This window comes from Microtus pennsylvanicus, chromosome 12 (genome assembly GCF_037038515.1).
Source record: "Microtus pennsylvanicus isolate mMicPen1 chromosome 12, mMicPen1.hap1, whole genome shotgun sequence".
Lineage (NCBI taxonomy): Eukaryota > Metazoa > Chordata > Mammalia > Rodentia > Cricetidae > Microtus > Microtus pennsylvanicus.
Genome location: NC_134590.1, coordinates 10017276 through 10040691, shown reverse-complemented (window position 1 = coordinate 10040691; position 23416 = coordinate 10017276). Strand labels below are relative to the sequence as shown.

The 23416-nt window shown below is 40.5% G+C and overlaps 1 protein-coding gene across 2 annotated transcripts; it reads left to right on the top strand.

The window, feature by feature from the left end:
- Window positions 1-1689: 1689 nt before the first annotated feature.
- Window positions 1690-23188, top strand: Fgf5 (fibroblast growth factor 5). Of its 2 annotated transcripts, XM_075943463.1 has the most exons (3): window positions 1690-2455; window positions 9565-9668; window positions 21377-23188. In XM_075943463.1, the coding sequence occupies exons 1-3, from the start codon at window positions 2107-2109 to the stop codon at window positions 21722-21724; spliced, it is 801 nt and encodes a 266-aa protein (XP_075799578.1). In that variant the 5' UTR covers window positions 1690-2106; the 3' UTR covers window positions 21725-23188. The 2 variants fall into 2 exon arrangements, with proteins under 2 accessions (XP_075799578.1, XP_075799579.1); XM_075943464.1 differs by lacking the exon at window positions 9565-9668 and having other exon boundaries at window positions 21377-23183.
- The last annotated feature ends 228 nt before the right edge of the window (window positions 23189-23416 follow it).

The following is a 23416-nucleotide window of genomic DNA, read 5'->3' as shown; positions in this document are numbered from 1 at the left end:
TCAACCAGTAGAAAGAGGGCGAATTTCAGTTTACAAAATTCCCAAAGCCCTCTCCTTTCTCCCACCCTGTAGCAAAGGTGATCAGACATCTGAGGGGTAAGTCACTCAGCTCTTCCTTCCATAGACTCCTCAGGATGGAGGAGGGTTGGTGACCAGCAGTCGAAATTGCTTTGAAAAAAATTTGTGAGTTTAGTCCCAAAGCAGTGGATTGTGTGACACACAAGGAGGCTCACTGATGTCATTCAGAGACACCAAGAGTGGCTTAAACCATGTAGATCAAGGGTTTCTTCTTCAGAAGGCGTGGCACAATTATCTCAGCATGCTAAATTCACTCACCCTGGAAGAGGAGACTCTTTTCAAGTGGGCCTTTTGGAAGGAACCTGGGATTGTTCTCATTGTCCATATTGGAAGGAGGACAGACAAACAAACGGGCTGTTCCATGAGGACCTCTCTTCCCAACTCAGTTAAGCTGGAGAAATGCAGTGTAGACTTGGAACAAGCGAAGCTCGGCACACAGGGTGTGCTGTGGAGAGCACCAGGGCCACTGTGCCTCATGGTACCGTCCTTTGTGTTGGCTGTTCCCTTTCTTCCCTCTGGTGGCTTCCCTGTGTTGTTCAGGTGACTGAAGCTCTGTGGTAAAGCTGAAGCTGCCTAAAGATTTACGATTTTGAAGACAAATCCACATCTGTATTATGGTTTTTCATGATTAAGATAGGAAATCTTAAGCAGATACTCAGGAATGAATAAAGCCATGCACGACTTACGTGAATTGACCTTATTGGGTGGTATCATTGACTTTTCATTTAAGTGGCCAATGATTAATAGATCACAGTGTAGTTTAAAGTTTCAAATATGTTTTCAGACAGAAATATTCCAAGAATGCAAGTCAGGTATATTTCTCAGATAAATAACAGTCGTGGCATTACATACAGGGAAAGAAAGTCTCCCTTCTCGGGTTTCCTGGGGTTGAGATTCAGAGTTCTGTCATTAATCATTCATTGGGGTCGGCCCTCCAGCCAATGGAAGTTGAAGAGAGCCCTGTTGGCTAATTCCTCTGGGCAAAGGGATCATGGGACTAGAGAGGACAACTGGGCAGCCAGTCACATGTCCTTGTGTCCAGACCCACTTCATCCTTGCCTCCAGTTCGAGCGCGCGTGCCTGCGTGTGCGTGTGCGTGTGTGTGTGTTTCTTCACGGGTGTTCTCACCTGTTCCAACACAGACACAGGGCTTTCTGTTGGAAAGGAGGGGGGGACATCGTCCATCAGCAAGGCAGCAGCGTTCTGGCACATTGATTCAGGGTGGCTTTCTAAGGTTAAATAAGCGCACACCTTAGCTCTTTGATAAATCACTAACATTAGGAAATCAGCCTCCTCTCCCACCTGGGCCACCACAAAGCCTTTCTGAGTTGTGCTGTCAATCCGTTCTAGGTTCCCTTCAGAAAGTGGTTCCCAGGCTCCAGGTGGTAGGCCAGCACTCAGACGTCGGGTGCTGGGCTGCCTGGGACACACGTGGCCACTGAGGATAGGAACCCATGCCCACGTTTCCGTCTGTGCCCCTTGCGCACTGAGCTACGCGCTCTAAGCCGAATCCCGCGCGGCTGGTTCAAGCAAGGGGGTGGGGTGACCCTGAGGCTCCTGAGATCCTCTGGGGTTCGTGGCCGGTGCTTGGGTGCAGCCAACGTCCCGGGGGCAGCTTCTGAGGGCAAGGCACCTCCTCTCACTCCCGGGATCGCTTCTCCCTCCTCCTTCACACCCCCGCCCCCGGGACCGCGGCTCTCCCTCCCCGCACCGGCCAGTGAGTACACAAAGCGGCGGGTGAGGGGAAGCTTTGCAGGCGTGCACGGAGCAGTGAGATCACTGGCGTTATAAATATCCCGGTGCCAGCGCCGAGATCCGCTCGGGTGGCCTCTCTCTCTCTCTCTCTCTCTCTCTCTCTCTCTCTCTCTCTCTCTCTCTCTCTCTCACTCTCTCCCCCTCTCCCTTCCCCGAGGCTATGTCCACCCAGTGCGGCGAGGGAGGCAGCGCCAGAGGCACGCAGCCGCGCGGGGGCTACGGAGCCCGGAGCCAGCCCTGCAAGATGCACTTAGGACCCCCGCGGCCGGAAGAATGAGCTTGTCCTGGCTCTTCCTCCTCTTCTGCAGCCACCTGATCCTCAGCGCTTGGGCTCACGGGGAGAAGCGTCTCACTCCCGAAGGGCAACCCGCGGCTCCAAGGAACCCCGGAGACTCCAGCGGCGGCCGGGGCAGAAGTAGCACGACGTCTTCCTCATCTTCTGCCTCCTCACCAGTCGCGGCTTCCTCGGGCAGCCAAGGAAGCGGCACGGAGCACAGCAGCTTCCAGTGGAGCCCTTCGGGGCGCCGGACCGGCAGCCTGTACTGCAGAGTGGGCATCGGCTTCCATCTGCAGATCTACCCGGATGGCAAAGTCAATGGCTCCCACGAAGCCAGTATGTTAAGTAAGTTGTCCACTCTCCAACAAAACCTGTTCTGGGAGGGACGGCCAGGTTTCCTTTGGGCTACAGGGGCACCTCTAGGAAGCCCAGCTTTCTGGGACCTGGCTGATTCTGAAAGTAGTCCGGTCGGTTTCGCGGACCCTGTAGAGGGTCCGTGCACCCGCTCCCGTCTCTCGGGTAGCGGGCATGGAGCTTCCCCAGGTGGAGGTTATCCTGATGAGACAGGAAGCTCGTTTCCAGGATGCTTGGCCGGGGGTGGGGGTGGGGGAACAAGCCTTCCTCCATAGTTGGGGAAAAAATAACGCAAGAAGTAAAAGTCTTTCTCCTGGTACAATTTCTTTCTTCTTATGAGCTAGAATCGCATGTTTCTTCCAGTATCAAAGTACACCTTCCCCCTCCCCCCCTGTACACAATTCAGGTTAGTTTCTGAAAATATCAGACTACTTCTATTCTCCAGCCGCATACATCATATACATATATCCCATATTATAGGTCTATGTTAATATGTGAATGTAACTTTTCACGCATAGACACATTTCACACACGTATACATACATATGTATACACACACCGGCTACACACATCTATGTAGAATTTATATGTACACACGGAGTGTAGAGTCCTGTTTTCAAGAAGGCAACATGAGCTAGAAAACTGGACAGACCACATGATGACTGAGTCCGGTGCTGGGTTTATCAGTGTATTAGTAAGCAGAGACCCTGACAAGACCGTCTTATCCTTTGGTTCCCAGAGACGGTTAGAGGAAAGTTCCTAATTTTAAAAGAACCACAGAGGACGTTGAAAATGTTTGGAAATTGGGCAAAACTTAAAAAGAAAAAAAAACCAACCCAACTTAATTTTTTTTCTGAGTTCTCTTTCTTCTCTCCCTTTTGCCGCCACTCCACCCGCGTTCCCTCCGCTCCACCCGCTTTCTAGACTGTCGCAGTAGCCACTCGAACTATCTAGCTGCTCCTAGGCGGCTGAGGCGAGCGGTAATCTGGGGCTGTGTGCTAGGGACTGGGGTTGTCTCTGAGGTCCAGCTAGGTATTTTCTCACTAGAGTCAAATCGCTTTTCCAGCAGGGCTTAGTCCTCCAGATAATAAAAACAAAGTAGGGACCTCTCAGACTCCCAGGGAGAACGGAAATGGGGCCAGGTTATAATGCTGTGCTGTCAACTGGCCCCTCTTGTCTTCCTGGTGGCGCCCAGGTATACCTCACCCGACCACTGCTCCCCCAGAGACCAGCACGCTCCTGTTTATTTAGTTTCAAGAACCGCGGGCTTTATTTATTGTCTGCAGGGGCCTGCGGAGAGGGTTTGGAGATTCAAGCCCAGGTGGGGTGGCTGGCTAGCCAGCCTCTTTCAATGTGTTAAGAGGATCAGACACGTGAGCTCTGGCAGGAGCAACCCGACAGGTGCGGCTCCAAGCCAGCAGGCTGCTAGTTTTGCCTTTGGAGTGCACCCCTCAGCGGGCTGAGGTGTAGGTGGGGAGGCAGTGCAAAGCGGAGAGGGCTCCAGGTTCCCGTCACGTTGAGTCTCAGGGCTCCCCCATGCTCCACCTTGGACCCCCTCTTTTCATGTTTAAAAGAAGTCTGGCCTTTGTTGACGAAGGGAGCAGTCTGTTCTGGTAAGGGGGAGTTCTCTGTTGCTTCAGGGAGATGAGAGCTACTTTTGTTTCACCATTTCTCTTCATCGTCCTCATTCTGCAGGACTCAGTTCTGCCATGAGACACTCGAGCTCAGTCTCCACTTCCAGCAATCTCCCTGGCTCTTGAAGAAAACCATTCTCTAGTTCGTTGCTGTGAAATTATCCATACCTACTCAACATAACCCTTACTTTCTTAGGCTCAGGAGAGATCCAGAGTAACAGGTAGCAAGTTGTAGGTTGGAATCCCTGGTGCCTGAGGTAACTTTGGAATGCCTGGGAGCTCTGAAAACAGGATTGTCCCTTCTTCATTACAAAAGCACGCTGAAGTTAAATGTGGCCGCAGTTTAGGCCCTGCTAAAAGGGGATTTACAGAAACACAAATGAAGGAAAAGTGAGAACAGATCAACAGATTTAGTTTTGACTGAAGAAGAAACTGGCCAGCTATCCATTATTGCCAAAAGCCAATTTATTTTATAATCCTCATTGAAGGACGACCACCAAATGACAGATGTATCCTAAGCAGGAACTAATAAATCTTTGTAAGAAGCTTTTTCTGACTCCCCCCCCCCCCAATTTTAAACAGACATTCAGAATTTAATTTGTCTCTTTCAAAAGACTGGCCTTCATTCATTCACCCATTCATTCATTCATGAATCCAATATAGGGCACCCACCTCAGGAAGGATGATGTTTTGATTAATTTCATGCCATTTTTTTCCTTTTCTGGTTTGCCTTTTTTTCTGGCCTTGCCTTCCACAGGTTTTTCTTAAAGGAAAGCATAATTCAAATACTATGGTCATAGTGATTGCTTTGGGTATTTGGAGTTCCCAACAATGCTCTATGAAATGTTTGTATGTGCAGTGGGAAGACATGGAATTTGGAACGTTAACATGACTCTTTACACTTATGTCACGATGGAAGGAAACAGCAGCTACTTGCAGTTGATTATTTAGCGTACTTTGAAGGTAGTGCTTGATAGATTCCTAAAATTTATGTAAACTAAGGCACTGACCTTGGATGGTTACTTAGAATATGTGTAGAAACATTTGGTTTTTTGTTTCACAGGAGAAGGCCAGGAGAGCTTTGCAATAAAACCTCAATATAAAACTTCTTTAAGATGCTACAATAAAACTTTTATGTCAGATAAAATATCAATTGTTAATCAACAATAAATATATTTGCCAATTGCAAAGACTTGTTTAATTTTACTGTTAAAACCGTGCTCTAGGTACAGATATTGAAACCTTCCTTTAGGTACACCAATTAGTAAGGCCCCTGTTTATCTTATACTAGAACATGGTAACTAGCTTATTGCCCATTGGAAGGAAATACTGGGGAAAGGCGAAGAAGAACGGAGAAGATGAGGTTATGAGTTCTAACTGTGAAGAAAGATGAGTAGCTGATTTAACTTAGAACCCGTCAAGTTTAGCTTTGATACAGTGATGTTGGTTGGCTTACCTTGGGCCATTAAAACTAGGAAATTAGCATCAGCTCAGAGGAGAAAAGTTTAGGCAATGGCTACAGAAAGCAGTCACACAAAATATGAAAATTTCGTCAACATTTTGGTTAAGAGAGTCCTGAATTTTACGTTTTGTTTGAGAATCTCACCTAACTATCTGCTTTGGTGTCACACGGTCATCAGACATTTCCCTGGGCTGGAGAAATCAGAATTTACTGTGCAGAGAAATTCAAGGGGAAATTCTGTTACTAATTTAATCAGCAAAGACTGTGCTAAATTGGATCGTTCAAGACTAAGACTTGATAACTTGGCAGAGCATGTCTGTTGCCATGGATGAAAGTAGAGAAACTTGATGTCACCATATTTTTCATTGGGAATTTTCAAATATGTTGCTGAGAGCCTCTGAACACATGTGATATCTGTATTGTTCTAGCTTTTATTCTCCAAGCCCTCCACCATCAACAGAGCCTTCTTGTAGTGAGGAATATAAGAACAAGAAAGGAAGCTATGGGTATATTTTCTCACCCAAGTAAACTTATTTTTAAGGCATAATTATCCCATGAAGAGAGTAGGTTAAGGACCAATGGTAAGGACACCAAAAAGTTTTGTCTGCTTCAACCTGGAAATCAGTCCTGACATTTTAACGAGAAAGGGTTCTCTCTCACTCTCTCTCTCTCTCTCTCTCTCTCTCTCTCTCTCTCTCTCTCTCTTTCTCTGTCATCTTAACTTTGAACATTTTGGGAAAGAGAGAGCAACATCTTCAATATCTGAATATTAATTAAGTTTTCCTGAGTTCTCTACACCAATTTCCAAACAGGAAACAGACACAATAATAAGAGCAACTCAAAACGCATGTGTCTATGTAGGGGTGGGGCGGTGGTGTCCCTACGAAAGTGTAACATTGCAGATAGTCACTGGCTGGTATCTGAGACAATTGCCATCTACAATTTTGCTTAAGGATACTGTTTTGGCATCCACAGGGTGAAGAGGAAATTTCCTTCGAGTTTATTATTACTGACGCCTAAAGATGAGAATATAGATACTACTGACTTACTCAAAGTCAGCTTTAGAGAAATGTTTCTTGGAACACATTAAGTCATGATATAATATACATAGCTTTAAAGTATTTCCTAGAAGTCTTTAATGAGAAGTAGATGACATAGAGAGCCTGTGGTCTCCTGGAGAGAGGAGCAGGAAACCCACTGTGAGTCGTGAAGAGCTGTGCCAGGATTCTGAGAAACCAAGACAGAGTGAAGTCATTATTGAAATTAGGTTAGACATTATGATCTTTACGATGAACCCAATATTAGATCAAAATTGCATTTAGATGTAAAACATCAATTCCAAAGCTGTCTGTGTGGAAAAAAGAAGACCTAAGAGCACATACACTCTCTCTCGCACATATATACATACATACACACGTAAATACATTCATACATACACACACACACACACACACAAAATATAAAGTTTCCAGGTCCAGGGAATCTTATTAAAATTACGTAATCTTTCCATTTTCTGGCAATACTTGTTTTTATAGTAGAATTTATCAGACAAACCATGTAAGGTAAATAAAATAATGCTTTCACAGGCATTACTTCGTCATCTCCACATTTAAAATGAACTGCAATGAAAATGTATGTTATCGGCACAAACGCAGTATATTGAGATACGAAATGAGACTAAATTAGTCCTCCAAAGAAGGTTATAAGGTTGAAAAGCACTAGTTTAATTAAACAAAGTCATAGGAAGCTTTTGTTCATTTCTTTTTTTAACTAAGTAAATATTTATAAAGTCATCTAATCTCACCATCTTAAAAGTCAGACTGAAAACATAAGAATTTGGTCTTTGATACTGTCATATATTTTTCATTAATACGTGACCAATTTGCATTTATAAAGCTGAGCATATCCATAAGGTGAACAAAAATCTCCTTTGAATTCATTCTCAAGGATTCCTAATAATTAAGTTATAGAAAATATTGAATTTTTAAAAAAGCATTAGAATAATGTTTCTTAGGGGTGAGCAAAGGCCACCCTTACCAGTCTGGAGCAAGGAGAACACTGGAGGAAAACTGTCCAGACCTCATCTCTCAACCCCCTTGTCCCTGTTGTGTCAATCAGTCCACAAGGCAGAGCTCCAGTGGAGGCCTCTTCATGCTTCTGCTCACATATGTTTATGCAGTGTTTACAATTTCATCCCTAATCAATCAAATATTTGAACTCGTTATTGATGCTTTCAGTATTACTCTTCGATTCTGATTCAAACAGAGCTCTTGATCGGATGTGCTAGTCATATTTTAGCAATAATATCATCTTTATAGTTTAGTTTTAAAAGTTCAGTATCCTCCAGGGAAGTATATTTAAAACTTTAAAAAGCTAAATATGCCGTATACTCTCTATAACTGATGGGTGTATCTTTACAGAGCGTTCCCTGTGCTCTGTCAGTATCTGGTAAAATGACGGTGCTTCTAAATCTTCGTGTGTGTATCACAGTCAATGTTTATATTAAATTATACACAAATTACATTTTAGAAACACGATTAAAGAAAACGAAGCATAGAACACTAGAGTCTATTAACACTCTCTTCCATAAGCCAAAATAGCTCCCTGTTGAGCGTGTTTTAAAATTCTCATGAAAAGAGCACCGCTAAATTGGTGCCTGCAGTTTCTCTGAGAAGGTTTTCTTACTCTGGGCTAAGATTTAAAAAGAATAAGAACAAAAATAACTTCCCAGGTATCCCTTTTTTACCCTGTGATATTTCTAAGTATTTTTAACAAACCAAGCTGAGAGAAAGCAAGCAGTAATATCTGTGACAATGACAGATTCTCAGCTTGTGTTGTGCGGCATAGTCCTCAATAAACTAATTCATCTATATGTACTTAGAGCCCTTGTTAGTAAATTGAATAATTTTGCACACTGCAGGGGGAGGTTGCCATTTCCAGGAAACATGAAGGAGGTGTCTCCTCTGCAGAGAGCTACTAAGATACCCTAGTTAATGTGTACGCGGAAACCTTGTGACCCAGTGTCGAGCTGTGCTTTCTCCTCCTCCTTCTTTGTTTCCTCTCCGCTCTCCTAACTATATTACCTTGTTTCTGTACTTTTTACAATTTCAAATGTTTAACTAACAAGAATGTTATCCTTACTCATACTTATATAAAATCTCTTTTGACTTTATTATAAATATTAAGCAGGTTGTCTAACTACATGTAGAATACACACTTAATCTTATTCACTCTGTGAATTACAGTAAACAGTTTCTTGCCTCAAAGCACATGGTTCTTGACATGACTGTGGGGGATGAGGGGACATTGTGTTGACATACAGACTGCATTCATTATACAGTAACAACTGTATTGAAATCGTTTTTCTGGGAAATGATTTAAAATCTAATATTTTTCAAAACATAATTTATCAAACAATTTATGGAAGTAATAATAATTTATACTGTTTTTAATATCTAAGGTGTAGTTTTATGGTTTTAAACGATTGAATATGACATATACTTATTTAAGTTCTCAAGCTGTGATGATTGAAAGAGAAAGATTTGTTTTATGTAAGAAAGTATAATTTCCCAGGCTTTTGAATTTCTTATACTAACTTTGAGGACAGATTTATGCTTTAATACTAAAAGTAGATCCTCTTTGCTGCAATAATAACAAATTAGTATTAAATCTAAAATATATTTTTAAAGCATCTTTCAATACATTGGGGATTTGAAAAGATTCTAATGCCAAACAAACAGTATTCATCAAAAGCCGCTTACTATTTGCAAATGGAGAATTATTGAGGAAGCAGAATCAAATTTCTAGATCTTGAAATAAGTCCTTCCGAGTGTCCACTAGGACACTGGCCACTCCTTAACATAGCGACTGTCACGAAAGGTCATTGCATGTCCCTTTCTTTAGTCCCAGTGGTGAAGACTGAGAGCCGTTCATGTAGACGTTGCATTCTTCCCAGTTCTGTGTAGGAGAGTCTGTGTTTTATTTTGGGATTTTTGTCATCCTAGGTATTTTGGAAATATTTGCTGTGTCTCAGGGGATTGTAGGAATACGAGGAGTTTTCAGCAACAAATTTTTAGCGATGTCAAAAAAAGGAAAACTCCATGCAAGTGTAAGTAGAACCACTTTATATTTGTTAAAGGTGCTCTGAGCTTTTACATTTGTAACAAAAGTGAAGTGATTTTTTTTTTCAAAATCAACAGATGAGATAGACAATTTGCTTAAGGAACTCAATTTTTTTCTTTTGGTAAAATTATATGTATGTATAACCAATTTTGTATGTGTCTGTAAGTAATCATTTGAACAAACTTGAAAATACATACAACCTTTAAAATCATAAAAGATAAATGCACTTGGAAATAGCCTTTGCACACTGGTTGCCATTGTTAGTGTCCCAGAGGGGTCTGGATGAGACTTGTCATGGCAACAAGCTATATCCCCTTACATTTTAACTTTACGTATTTATCTGGCGGTTTGAGTGTTTGATAGGTAGAGAGTTCTTATTTGATCCTATAGCTTATTCATGATGTCAAATTTGGTCTGATTAATATACATTTCCATGTAAGCAAGTAAGAGACAAAACCAAGACCGCAAATCCCCTTACCTCCCAGAAAGAAATTGCTCTGGATGAACTAGGGAAATTTCTTTCTTGTATTTTGCCACATCAAATATAATTACTTACTGATCTTGAATTCAACGTATTTCTTCAGACTACTTACACATTTAGTAATCGGTTTACAAATCATTTGTTTCTAGCTTTTAGTAGTGCAGATTCTGTTTATTTGTATTAGTGGAATTATTCTTTAAAGTTGACTCTTTAATTACCAGCAAATGAAAAGCTATTTCTTTTTGCAATTTTCAAAGTAGATAAAAAGTCTAATTTAAGAGTGATATCAATTGGCACTCCTTGACTTTTTACTTATAGACCCTTAAGAATCCAATCAGAATTCCCCTCATTTCTACATGCAAAACTCTTACAACTTCCTTTTCTTTACATCTAAAGTAATTAATAACTTTTAAAGAACTGTATGGCTATTTGGGGGTTTAGTGAGCGAGTATATGTAAAGTATTTAGGGCAGCATTTGGTACCTTGTAACTATTCAATAAATGGTGTGTATTATTATATGCAATAAATTAAATATAATATAAATGTAGCAACCGCCATTTAAGATAAATGAAAACCGCTAAATTGTTTAGTTGTTAATTTCAAGAATTGTAAAAGCAATTTATTCCATTTATGGGTTGCTTGTACTCTAGCAAGGACTAACACAGTTTTTAAAGGTGATTGCTATGCCTGAACAACTAAAAGTGACATTTCATTTATTTGAGGAGAAAAATATTCTGTATCGCTGTGGAGAAAAGTAAGACATCTCATTTTGTTAAGAATAATATTTGATCATTAAAAATTCAAATCCTGGTGGGAAATCAATGCCTTTTCCTTGCTCTAATTTAAGGTCTTAAAAGCCCTCAAAATCTCAGTGTCATGGGTACTAAAAATCACCACTTATGGGTTTGTCTGCTGTAGGATGAAAAATCGTAACACTGAAAACGTTCTGAGTTGTGCACTAGTGCATACAAAAATAGATGGAACTTAGGCCAGCGTGGGGATAATTGCCACAGAAAGCAAAGTATTATAAATGGATGCCAATTAGAAGGGTCAAACTGAGAGGTTACGATACATGATTCCTCTGTCAAATGCAAGTAACTAATTTCTAGAAATTTGACCCAAATGTCTAAGGATGACTGGTGGAAATAATGCAGATAACGCAAAAACACAGCATCTGTTATTCTTTCTCATCTTGGCAGGCCAAGTTATTTCATGGAGTAATGACTTTTAAACAGCACAAAGCAAGCCTTGCTCCTGTCACTCACTGCGGCTCTTTGATATAAAAGTCATTCTGATGACTTTGAGCTGAACCATAGATAAAAAATTAAGCCCTACGATTATGTCCAAACCTACATTCTCTTATCTGAGCTTTTATTAGTGCTTTTTCTCTCGATGGAAAGAAACCTAATTAAATTATGAAGTGATTTATTTTTAAAGAAGTCGAGTTTAGAAATAGCATTAATCATAGCAATTATCGGCTTTATGCCCAGCTGGTTTCTTTCCTGTTTTCACTGTAGTGGAATACGTTAAAAAACATTCTTACAACTTTCAGTGTGTTTATTTGACTTGATTTTGATAGTTACAAAATCACATTACCATCCAAAAACCTAACTCACACTTAGTAGTGCTTAGTTTGTGAGTTGCTTTACACTAATAATCTTACAATGGCATTAAAGAGTGCCTACCTTTCAGCTTCTTCTTCCAAAGTAGAACTAGATGTGGAAGTTATCCAGGTAACTCTGGGGAAAGTAATCGCCTTACACTGAATTGTCCGTTTCCATTCAGTTCTGCCAACAGAGATTAATCACCACACAGGGTGATGCACTTCCAGAATTCGGTAAGAGACCCTCCATTCTCATTATTCCATCAGACACTGAGTCGTGGAAAGAGTCTGAGATGTTTAGTTATTTTCCTAAGATCACATGGTTATGTGACTGAAGAAAACTGTATCATTTCCAAATTCCCTCTTGAAATATTCAAGTTCTATAGGTTCGAGTTAGTTTAAAAGAAAGCATTGTGTTTGGGAACACATTTTTGTTTTCATATGCTTAGAGGAATTAGTAAGTGCCCAATTTAGTAATATTTTCATACCATATGTCAGAAATGAACACTGTGGGACATCATTAAGAGCATTTATAGCATGCTGTTAACCAGCAAAGAGGGAAATTCTCGATTAGATGTGGACAGCTGTAAATTAATTTTCACCTTCCCTTAAGTTCAGAACACATTTATTTTGGTCCTAGCCTTCCCCTCAAACTCCTTAGTCTATAGAGAAAGGGAGGTGTCTATCACAGAACTTATCAGACTTATATGTTGTTATCCAGTGTGATGTTGTGTTGCTTAGGAAACCCCACTCAAGATAGGGCTTTCAAACAGGAACTACCTGGTTCCTAAAAACATTCCTGCACTGAATGCTACTTCTTTGTGTACCCAAAGGTGGCACACTAAAGCGGCAGCCCTGGGCAGTGTGGAGGAGGCAATACTGGTGCTGACCTAATTGTCCTGATGGTTAATTTCACAATGGCAGTTTTACTTGAAACTCAAGCAGGCAGACAGGTGGTGTGTCCATCCCTGATCTGCATACACCCACCTCCAAACCATTCTCAGATTCCAAACACATGAGAGTCTCGGCATGCTGTCTTTAAAGAATCTTTTTAATTGAAAACAATTTTTTCATACAGTATATTCTTACTATAGTTTTACCTCCCTTAACTCCTCCCAGATTCTCCCCACTTTCCTGCCTACCCAAATCCACATGTTATGGGCCAAAAGTGTATGGTCTTCTGGTCAAAATGGGCCAGGAGTTATAGAGAATAGGAGACAATAATTAATTCCCAGAGAACCAGCAGGATTAACCAGTCTGCACTGTGGCTCCCATTCTCCGTCTCAACAAACTCCAGATGGAGGGACTTTCTAAGAACATGTGCCCTTCGCTGTCTTTCATCTGTTCATGCTCTTTCTTCAGGTTTGGGGTCCTCACCGAAAGCCCCACAGAATTCCTTGTTTGGATTTTCCTTACAGGGTTCTGATGTGAACATGAATCCCTCTGGGTGTGCAGACCCCTCAAGCCAAATTCCACTTCACACTTGTGTCATTCTATTTAATGTTTCTGGGTTTTGCTTTTATGGGTGATACAAATAGGAGAATTATTTTCCTGCAGCGACTGCCCGCAGTGGTGGCTGTGTTTTACATGAGATAATATGTGCAGAATACTTGGTGTAGAGCCTGGAAACTATGATTATTTGCAACTTAAGCCGATCTTCCAGAATGTGTTCTCTGGCAGCTGGTAGATGATCTTCAATCTTTCCTTCTGATTTCCAGGTCAAATGGCTGTGACTCTTCAGTTATTTAGATTAGCCAAAATCCTAATCACCACTAGCCTTTACTTTACTCTTGGGACCGCACTTTTTATGCACACAACAGTCTCTTATGTGCTAGGTTTTTCCTTTTGCCGAGGAATCGACTTTGAAGGCAACTCACACTTTCAAATAGCAGGCATCTCTATTACCACAATTGTGTTATTCTTCTGGAGACCTACAGTCCAGTTTAGTGTTTTAAACATGAAAATATTAAATCTTGGAAAAGTTGGGTATCACGTTTGCTTTAATGTCTTCAGGAAACGTGCGTGGCTGCTTGTTACATATTGGGGAAGAAGTGTGCTATACAGAGAAAAGCATGTGGTCAAATGGTTATTTTCTTATGTCTCTGGGTTCTAGGGGATCATGTTTGGAAGGAAAGCTAATTGCAGAGTTTACGAAACAGGCTTGGAATGTGTGCTGGTCAGCCCTGGGTGAGGATGATCGTTTTCCTTTCCTGGGTTCAGAGGATGCCAGCTGGCTGGCCTAGGGGGAGAGTCTGGACTGGACTTCAGGTGCTGGGGGCAGTGACGAGCAGCCAGCAGCCCCCATAGCTCAGGATGCTTACTAAAGGGGGAAATACAAAGACTTGAGCAATACTTACCATTATCACTTAGAAAATAAAACCTAGTAAGATCCACTCTTCCCATCAAGACAATGGGCTGCATCAAAGCATCTGTACAGAGACATCCTTTCCACTGTAAGAGCTTCTCATGGAAAAATGAGAGGTTCAGTAATTTGGGATCCAAAAGCAGTTTGGGGTTCTGCCTTTGCAATTGATTTCCTTATATAATATAATATATAATAGAGATGCCAGAAACGAAGCACCTGCCTTCTAGCTTCGTTCTCCATATATGATTCTTACCTCACCTCTGTCACTACCATCTAGTAAGCAAGTGATGTTTCAAATCCAAGCCTTCATCTCACCCCTACAAAAGTAAAATCTCTGGAGATACAGCCAGGGGAACAAGCATTTTAAATTTGATATCTGATTAGTTTTTGAAGTATATTGATGTCCTTAAAGTTGCTTGGTTTTTTTTGCAATTTAAATATTTGTATAAAATTTGTAAGCTCTCTGAGGTTATGGAGAACTAAAATATAAATATAAATCTGAGTGATTTTTAAGACTATTTAAGACAAGAGAAGTCTCATGGCTGGCATTTGTCACCATATGACGAAATTGGCTATTATTAAACCCATTTTAGACATTTCCTTGGTTGCTCAATAGGAAGAAATGAGACAAAGGGTGGCAAGATTTTCAGTGTCAACCAGGAACTATGGCCCTGCCAGGATAGTACAGCAGTGTTGCCATGGACCTCTATATGACTTATATATGGAAAAGGGTAAAGGGCGGATCCTTTGGGTGCACGTTGCCCTATGTCAGGGCACAGCTGTACACACAGCCTGAGCTTCTGGCACATTCTCCAGCATCAATATTCGTAGAAGTAGAGGTGAGAGCCAAGCAGCACTGAAAGAGGGGGGTAGAGAGACAAGAACCTGGGATCCATGCTGCCAAGAAACTGCTTAAATCATGATTTCGTCAATACGTGTTTTCATTGCAATATGTAATAACATTTTATTTATTTGAATTAAGCCAATTATTTCTTAAATTTATAATTTTTAGGAAAAAGATACCAGTAGGTTGGAAAACAGTAAAATAAATTAAATGCCTTATAAAATCCACATGTTTATCCAAATTCGCTCCAATTGCCATATCATTCATGGACTGCATTTTCACCCGTAGTTGTACATTTTAAGAGTTGGTTTTTGCTTAGCCCCGGTCTGGAATTAGAGATTCTCGGCTTCTGCCTTCCCAGTGCTGGGATTACAGGTGTGTGGCATGGACCTTTGAAAACATCCGTAGTTTCGAATGGATTCCATACTGAGAGAACAGACAGTGAAGTCAAAACAACATCATTCATTTATTTTTCTTTTAACATCAATGTACACAGCAATAGAGTTCATTGCGTTTTCAAATAAAACACCATTCACTTTCCTCTCTCTTTCTCTCAATCCCCCGGATTCCTTCCTTAGTAGTTAGTCATCCACTAACCCCCAGAGCCACTTCTGGGTATCATGTTTGCTACTACACTTGAGTTCTTTAACATCCATCTCCCCTCCTGGTCTGCTTTCTAGCTCTGTCATCTGTGCCTACCCTTACCTTTCACACACGTTAATAAAAACACTGAAAAGATTCAGAAGAGCGTGTGAATTTAGTTTTTTGTGTTATCTCACTTGACATGGTAGTCTCCACCCAGTTGTTGAAACTTTCATGATTTCAGTATTCTTTACATCAGAATAAAATTCCTTTCTGTATACGAACTGCATTTTTGTTATCTCGTCTTCTGTGGGTAGTCATCTAGGCTGGCTGCATTTTCTTGCTATTGTGAATAATGCAGCAATAAGCATGCATGTTCAACTATTTCTATGGTAGGATACAGACTATTTTTTTTTATGCCCAGGGTGGTATATCTGGTACCTGTAGTAATCATATAGATTTACATACTGTCTGTACTAGTTTATAGTTTTCTCCTTCCTCCATCCCCACCATCATCATCTGTTGACATCTAATTTTCTTTTGTCATTCTGAGATGGCTGAGATGAAATTCAAAGCAGTTTTATTTGCAGTTCCCCAATATCTGGTGATGTTGAATGCTTAAAAAAATACATATGGAACATTTATATTTCTTTTTGGAGAATTAATCTGTTCATTTTACAAGCCCAATTATTACCTGACAGTTTTGAGGTTTTGGTATTTAAATTTTAGCAGTTCTTTATGTATTCTAGATACTACGTCCCCATCTGCAGCACAGTTGGTGAAGACTTTCTTTCATTCTGTAGGCTTTCTGACGATTTTGTTTGTGTGCAGAAACTTTCCAATTTCATAGGATTCCACCTGTTGATTCTTGGGGCTCTGACCTTTGCTGGTGGAAGCCTGTTCAGAAAGTTCTCGCCAGGAGCTACAACAGGAAATATATTCCCCATCATTTTCCTCTGACAGTCTTGGCCCATTGGGTTTCCAGTTGAGATCTTTGATATGTGTTTTGTGCAGCATGAGAGATGGACTTCTAATTTCATTCTTTTTGGGGTAGTGATCATTTTTGCCAGAACTGTTTGTTGAATGAACTTTCTTGAGCTATTTGTCAAAACTTAGGTAGCAATCGTTGAAAGCACAATTTTGAAGATAAAAATTTCTTGCTTTTATCAGAATTATATCCCCTCCCTGTATGTAATAATTTGTGTATTCAAGCAAACATAATTTAATTTGTTTAAGTTTTACTTGATGTGGCAGAAATGGTGAGCTACAATAAATTAGTTGATTTAAGCATTTTATATTAATGTTCAACTTGGGGTCTCTTGAAGGCAATTTGTTTTCACGCTTTTAAGATGAACAGAAATAAAGAGAAAAAACACAAATAATTTATTTCATTAAGGAAGATTGGAAGGCTTATGTGCCTATATAGTTTCTCTCTGTAGAAGCTGCAAATAGCATAATATTTGGCTACACAGTCAGCAAACAACTATCAAATCAATTAAAACATATATTTGACACAAAGATAGGAATAAATTTGTTTTATATTCTTCTTTCTTTCTTTCTTTCTTTCTTTCTTTCTTTCTTTCTTTCTTTCTTTCTTTCTTCCTTTCTCTCTCTCTTTTTTTTGAGACCAAGTTTCATTGAACTCCTGGCCATTCTTCTGTCTTACCCACCTAAATGCTGAGATTACAGGTGTGTGTCACCTTGCCCAGCAAAGACAGAGATCTGAGTGAGGCTGTCCTGCCCTAGTGACAGACAGTGGTTGGACACTGAAGCCATGAGTCCCGAGTTCATTAGATAATTTAGCATTTGATTTGCCTGCCTATATCTTAACTTCGGTAAATGAAAGTGTGTGTGCCAAATTCACCCCCAATCACCCGGAGACTCATGGTTTCTGTTATTTAAAATTTATGTATTTTACTATAAAATGTCCTATAATCTAAAGGAGAATGTAACATGAAAATTACCCTACAAAAATCTAGTCCTAAATGGGATGTTTTCATCAGACCCCTCCCCCCTCAGTGCTCAGGAAGCTATGCACAAGAGGAGGCAGATTTTAAGAGCCAGTGGGAATGGAGGACACCAAGGAGGCGGTGTCTCCAAAGTAGAATAAGACTTTCGCACATGTAAACTCACTCAGATGCTGTGGTAGAGAGCACACGTCCAAACCAGGCAGGATCCCAGTACTGAAAGGGGCATACCAATGCCTATCCCTTACCAAGAAGCTATCTCCATTAGACAGTTTGCTTGCAAAGAAGAGTTAGTTTTCTCCGGTGTAGTCTCACTGGAGAAAGGGCAGGCCTGATGCACAGTATGAACTCAAAGGTATTTTTGTCGATATTTTTTTGTCTCATATTGCTTTACTTGAGCATTTAAAAAGATCTCACTGGCCTTGTATATTATGTATATTGCATATTTGCTTGTATACTACGGTTTTTGATTTTTGTTTTTATGGGTTTTGTTTGTATGTGTGTCTTTTCTTGTGCTTCTTCTTCTCTTTTTTAAATTCTAGTTTGCTTGTTTTATTCGCCTGTTTGTTTTCTAAAGAGAAAGAAGACGTGGAGTAGGGTGTGGGGAGACAGGGAGGATCTGGAAGGAAATGAGGGAGGGAAAACTGTGATCAAAATAGATTGTTTGAAAATAACTTATTTTCAATGACAAAAGTGAAGAAAATTACTCTAGAAAGTTATTCTCCAAGGTTTTTAAAGAATAGTCATATTCATTTTGGTAAATGTTTATGTATTTTGATAGGGCCATGTTGCCCAGTCACCAGTTCTTAGATGTCCCATGCTGACCCTTGTATCGGAGACATTCTGCTTAGTTACCATCTTCCCCGTGAGGAGAGAATACTGACAGGACCATTAGTTCTTCAAAATGAAACTGGATTTCCTAATGAGAAAGGCCATGGAAAGATTGGTTCGAATAATTCTGGTGCATCATAGATGGGGGATCTTTCAGAAACACAGACACACACAAACACACACATTAGAAGTCAATTAAGAAAACCCAAATGGTTTGACTCTTTTTACTCTGGCCTTCAATGGTGGCTGCATACAGTGATGGGGACTTTAGCCCTCTGTTGTCTCTACTCTGTGTGACCTTTGAAAGGTGGGCGGCCTCAAAAGCCAGCTTTTCAAACCTTAGAGCATGAATTTTTAGAAAGTGGAGAAAGTCCCTATGCTGAATAAGTTTAGGGACTGGATCAAGTGGGTTTTCGCTCTAGGATGGAACTGAAACATGTTTCAAAATATGCTCGGTGTGTGTGTGTGTGTGTGTGTGTGTGTGTGTGTGTGTGCAGGGTCACACACGTACGCTCACGTGTATGTGCACGTGTTCATGCCTCAGACACATCCTTTGAAAGGTGACCTATCTTTACCTCCTTAGAGACCATGAGAGTAAACAAGACTAAACAATACAGCCCACTTCAAAAACCGGACATGTCTGTCTGTGCCTGTGTTATTTGGCAAGGATGTAAAATAAAATGAGTTTTGTTATTGTCTGAGATATTAAGGATCAAACCCAGAGCCTTACACATGCTACACAGCCAAAAAATTATCCATCTGCAGCCCTGGCCTGTTATTCTTTTTCATGAAATGATCCGTGTCTTTCTAAGATGTTTGTCATTTTACAGGCCACAAACAGTGGAGATGGTTCAATTTTTTCTTTTAAGATTTACCTGGAAGCCAGGTGTGTTAGCACATGCTTTTAATCCTAGCATTTGGGAGGAAGAAGCAGGCAGATCTCTGTGATGCTGATGCCAATGTGGTCTCAGAGTCGGTTCTAGGACCGTCAAAGCCATGTAGAGAGACCCTGTCTCAAAAGAACCACAAAATAAAATAAAATAATCTGGGTCAGGAGTCAGAGGCTCTCTGGTTTCTGTGAATTTGAGGTCAGCCTGGTGTGCACAGAAAGTTCCATGGCAGCCTTGGGTACATAGTGAGACTCTGTCTCACAAAAATATATTAAAATCATAGCTATATTTATTGACATTGGAGGGAAAACCTTCGAAATGGTTAAACAGCTATAGAAAAAGATTAGATTATATTTGTAAGAAAGTCTCTTTAAGCATTCTTGGATTAGACACAGGCTGGCAGTTTGGGAGTTAAAGGACATGAAGAGATGATGTCACACATGGGGTAGCTCTGAAACGCACCTGCTTACGCCTTAGCAGGTCCAGTGCAGAGTTCTACCAGTATTGTCGGCTAGCCATGTATTCCTTCATAGCCATCAAAGAGGGACTTGCCTGAACCAAGTGTAAAAAACTTGGTGACCCTGTTGCACACAGGCCAATATGTTGTGGGAATTGCTCTGCTGTTGGTTTTCCTCTGACAGCATCTTTTGATTTGCAGAAGTAAAGAAAAATTGTTTATCGGGCTCAATAGTGGTTTTATGAAAATTATGAAAGTCAAGCTTTCAGATTTCAGTGTGTGATCTGCATTGTTGAGAAAAGTTTGCACAGAAGGGACACTGACATTGTGAACCCAGACGGTCTGAACTAGCACAGGGACTCCTAAGCCATTCAAGGTTATGGCTTCTTTTATGTTTGTTGGGAATTATAGCTCCTTACCCTAGGAACATGTGTTGCTTATCACGGGAGCCATGTAGGCAGAGCTTCTGCATAGGAACCAGTGATGGGAGCTCAGCCGTCAGTACCAGGCCACGGTAGGAAGCCTGATGCACAACTCTCCGGTTCCTCCATCACGTTCCTCCAGAGTCCTCAGTTTGGCAAACGAGCTCTTTAGGAGCTGTCACTGGCTTACTTTCCCAACCCCATCTCTTGTCCTTTCCCCCAGAGATCCCAAATGGAAGTCACACAGAATTACTTAGAAATGTCCACAGTGTCCGAACACACATTCCCATTTCCTGGAGGTTCACTCAGCTGCCTCCTTACTGTCTTGCCACACACGATACAGCCCAAATGTTGTTTTTTTATGGGGCTTTCTCTTGCCTATCACCTCCATTGTTGTTATTGGGCGCCCTGCACACGGAGGTCACATTTCCTTATCACAAGCTGCACCTTGATGGATGGATGGGTGTCAGCTCACCCATCTCTCTGTGCATTCCGAAGCTAGCTTGCCTGTGAGTATGTATAAGATACAGGTGAATTGTTGCTAATTCCGAAGCTAGCTTGCCAGTGAGTATGTATAAGATACAGGTGAATTGTTGCTAATGACGTGGATGACTTTTTTCTCCCTGGCTTCAGATGTACTTTCTTGAACCACATATGTGAAGATATATTTCTTTCCTAAAGAACTCTAACACATGCAATATTAATAGAGCCATATGCCACCCCTTTCTCGCTATCAAGAATCACACTGATAACGCTGAAAATGTATGCCTGTCTCAAAAAGAATCATATGACTCTGCTAACTGCATTCCTGGTAGAAGCTTGACCCTCTGCAACATAAATGTATGTTTTATCTGGCAATTGTTTCTTAATAATCTAGATCTACTTTTTATGACTTAGAGGGGAAAAATTCTATGTTAAGAAATCGTAGATACAAATTTCAAAGTAGTTTAGAAACAGTAACAGTATTCATATGTATTAAAGTGAAAGTTTACAATGCTTAAATTCAATAGTTCTAGGTATTTGTTTAACAATGACACTATATCACCTGAACATAATGAATAAAAAATAGTGTTACAAAGACAAAATGGGAATATAGAAACACACACACACACAACTTTAAAAGGAACATATTTTTATAAAGAGGAACAGAGTACGAGGGTCCTAGAGTCATAGAATATTTGGGTTTTCAAGACTTTCTATTGTATTTTGAAATATTGTTGCAACTTAAATTTCCCATTTTTTTTCTTTCTAGGCTAAATTTACAGATGACTGTAAGTTCAGGGAGAGATTTCAAGAAAACAGCTATAATACCTATGCATCAGCAATCCACAGAACTGAAAAGACTGGGCGGGAGTGGTATGTGGCCCTGAACAAGAGAGGGAAGGCCAAAAGGGGCTGCAGCCCAAGGGTCAAACCCCAGCACGTCTCCACCCACTTCCTACCCAGATTCAAGCAGTCAGAGCAACCTGAACTTTCCTTCACCGTCACTGTACCAGAAAAGAAAAAGCCACCTCGTCCGGTGAAACCAAAGGTCCCCCTATCTCCACCTCGCAGAAGTCCCAGCCCAGTAAAGTACAGATTGAAGTTTCGCTTTGGATGATGCTTTTCCTGGCCTTGTGGGAAACCATTATTCTGCCTCAGGACCTTCTACAGGTGTCATGGAGCCCTGAAGGAAGCGCTCAGACGCGGTGTCCCTCCGTCCCTCCGCTGTGCTTACACGTATGGAAGTCAGGTCATTGTTTCACTTTGACTGGAACAAACCTGTGTTTTTTATTTTATTTTTAATTTTAAATAGACACAGAAGTGAAATTCTTTGTAGCGATCCAGGGAACACATCCCTTCAGCTCAGTAAGGTATAAAGGCTTCATGATTGGAGGACGTTTAGCATTCTACATTTCTAGAATGTTCAACAGCCTGGACTATATGTATTTTTTCTGACTTTTACAGATCAACATGAAAGAACATACATGATACATTTTTATTTTTGTTTTCCAAAGAATATTTTAATGCAGATAAAATATTTTATAAACATTTGTTTTTTTAAGGTACCTCTACATTGAGCATATTTTCTTACTTTTATTATTTTAACAAATGTGCCACACACAGTTCATCTATTGCTGTTCATGAACTATAAACATTTTGATAGATTGTCTGGTAGCATGTGGCTCTCCTTTGCATCTTTTTTTTTCTTTACTGCATTGTTTACTTTGTTGTAGCCATACCTCAAGTCGTGTAAAATTAGTTCTACGTTTTAAAATGTTTAAATGTGCTTCCACAGCCGCAGAGGCGCAGCTTGGAGGTGTGTATTGTGTATAAAGTCAAGGCATTATGTGGAATCCTACCATGTTAGTGGCTGGGCTTTCTCGGTTAGAACCAGGAAAATTGAGGGTATTCTGCTGGGTTTAGAGGTTGGATGTAAAGGACGAGGCAAAAGCACAGGAAATGTGCAGCATCTGTGTCGATCTAATTCCGTCTCTTTTGCTTCTGCTTTTATCTACCCCTTGCTCTCATTCAAGAACAGCTGAGGAATAAGTTTTATTCTGTCCATCAAGCATACACCGTGCAACTGGACTGCTTAAAAATACTTCTGTGACTCTCTGTTATCCTTACTGTGCAGATCCGCAGAGAGCAACTAAGTAGGGTGTGTGTGAGAGAGAGAGAGAGAGAGAGAGAGAGAGAGAGAGAGAGAGAGTGTGTGTGTGTGTGTGTGTGTGTGTGTGTGTAACTGAAGGAGATGAATCACGGCCAGGTATTCATGTTGAGACTCATGGTCAAAAACACTCCTATTATTCAATCAAATACCTTTGAGCTTTCTACCCTAACGGCTACTGTAAGAAAATGTGATGTAATCCGACATAGAAGCTTAATTTGGGAATTTGATAAATTGAAAATGGCATTTCATTCTCAAACACTGAACAGAAATCACAGAAAGTTTAACTTACGAAGAGTTACAAAATTTATTTTCTTGGATAATCATTTTTATGGAGATCTATGAAATACAAGTGTTCATCTTATATTCATGAATGCTGCAATAAAATGTGTAATAAAATGTGTAGATGATTATTAGATGTGTGTCTTCCATAAAGCAGAAGCACTCATACAAGCTTGCACTTGATATTCTGGCATATTTGAGGAATACTGATAAATACTTTACTTAAGACCAAGTGTGACTTACTTTGGTATACAAACCAAGACACTTCAAAGACACATCAAAATTGAACTTAGTGCCACAATACAGGTTGCATTGTTTTAATGGGAACAAACTGAATATATATATATATATATATATATA

Coding starts and splice junctions, on each gene's coding strand:
- Fgf5 (XM_075943463.1), top strand. CDS start 2,107: ATGAGCTTGTCCTGGCTCTTCCTCCTCTTCTGCAGCCACCTGATCCTC. Junction 2,456..9,564: donor CCACGAAGCCAGTATGTTAA/GTAAGTTGTCCA, acceptor TTGTCATCCTAG/GTATTTTGGAAATATTTGCT. Junction 9,669..21,376: donor AAGGAAAACTCCATGCAAGT/GTAAGTAGAACC, acceptor TTTTCTTTCTAG/GCTAAATTTACAGATGACTG.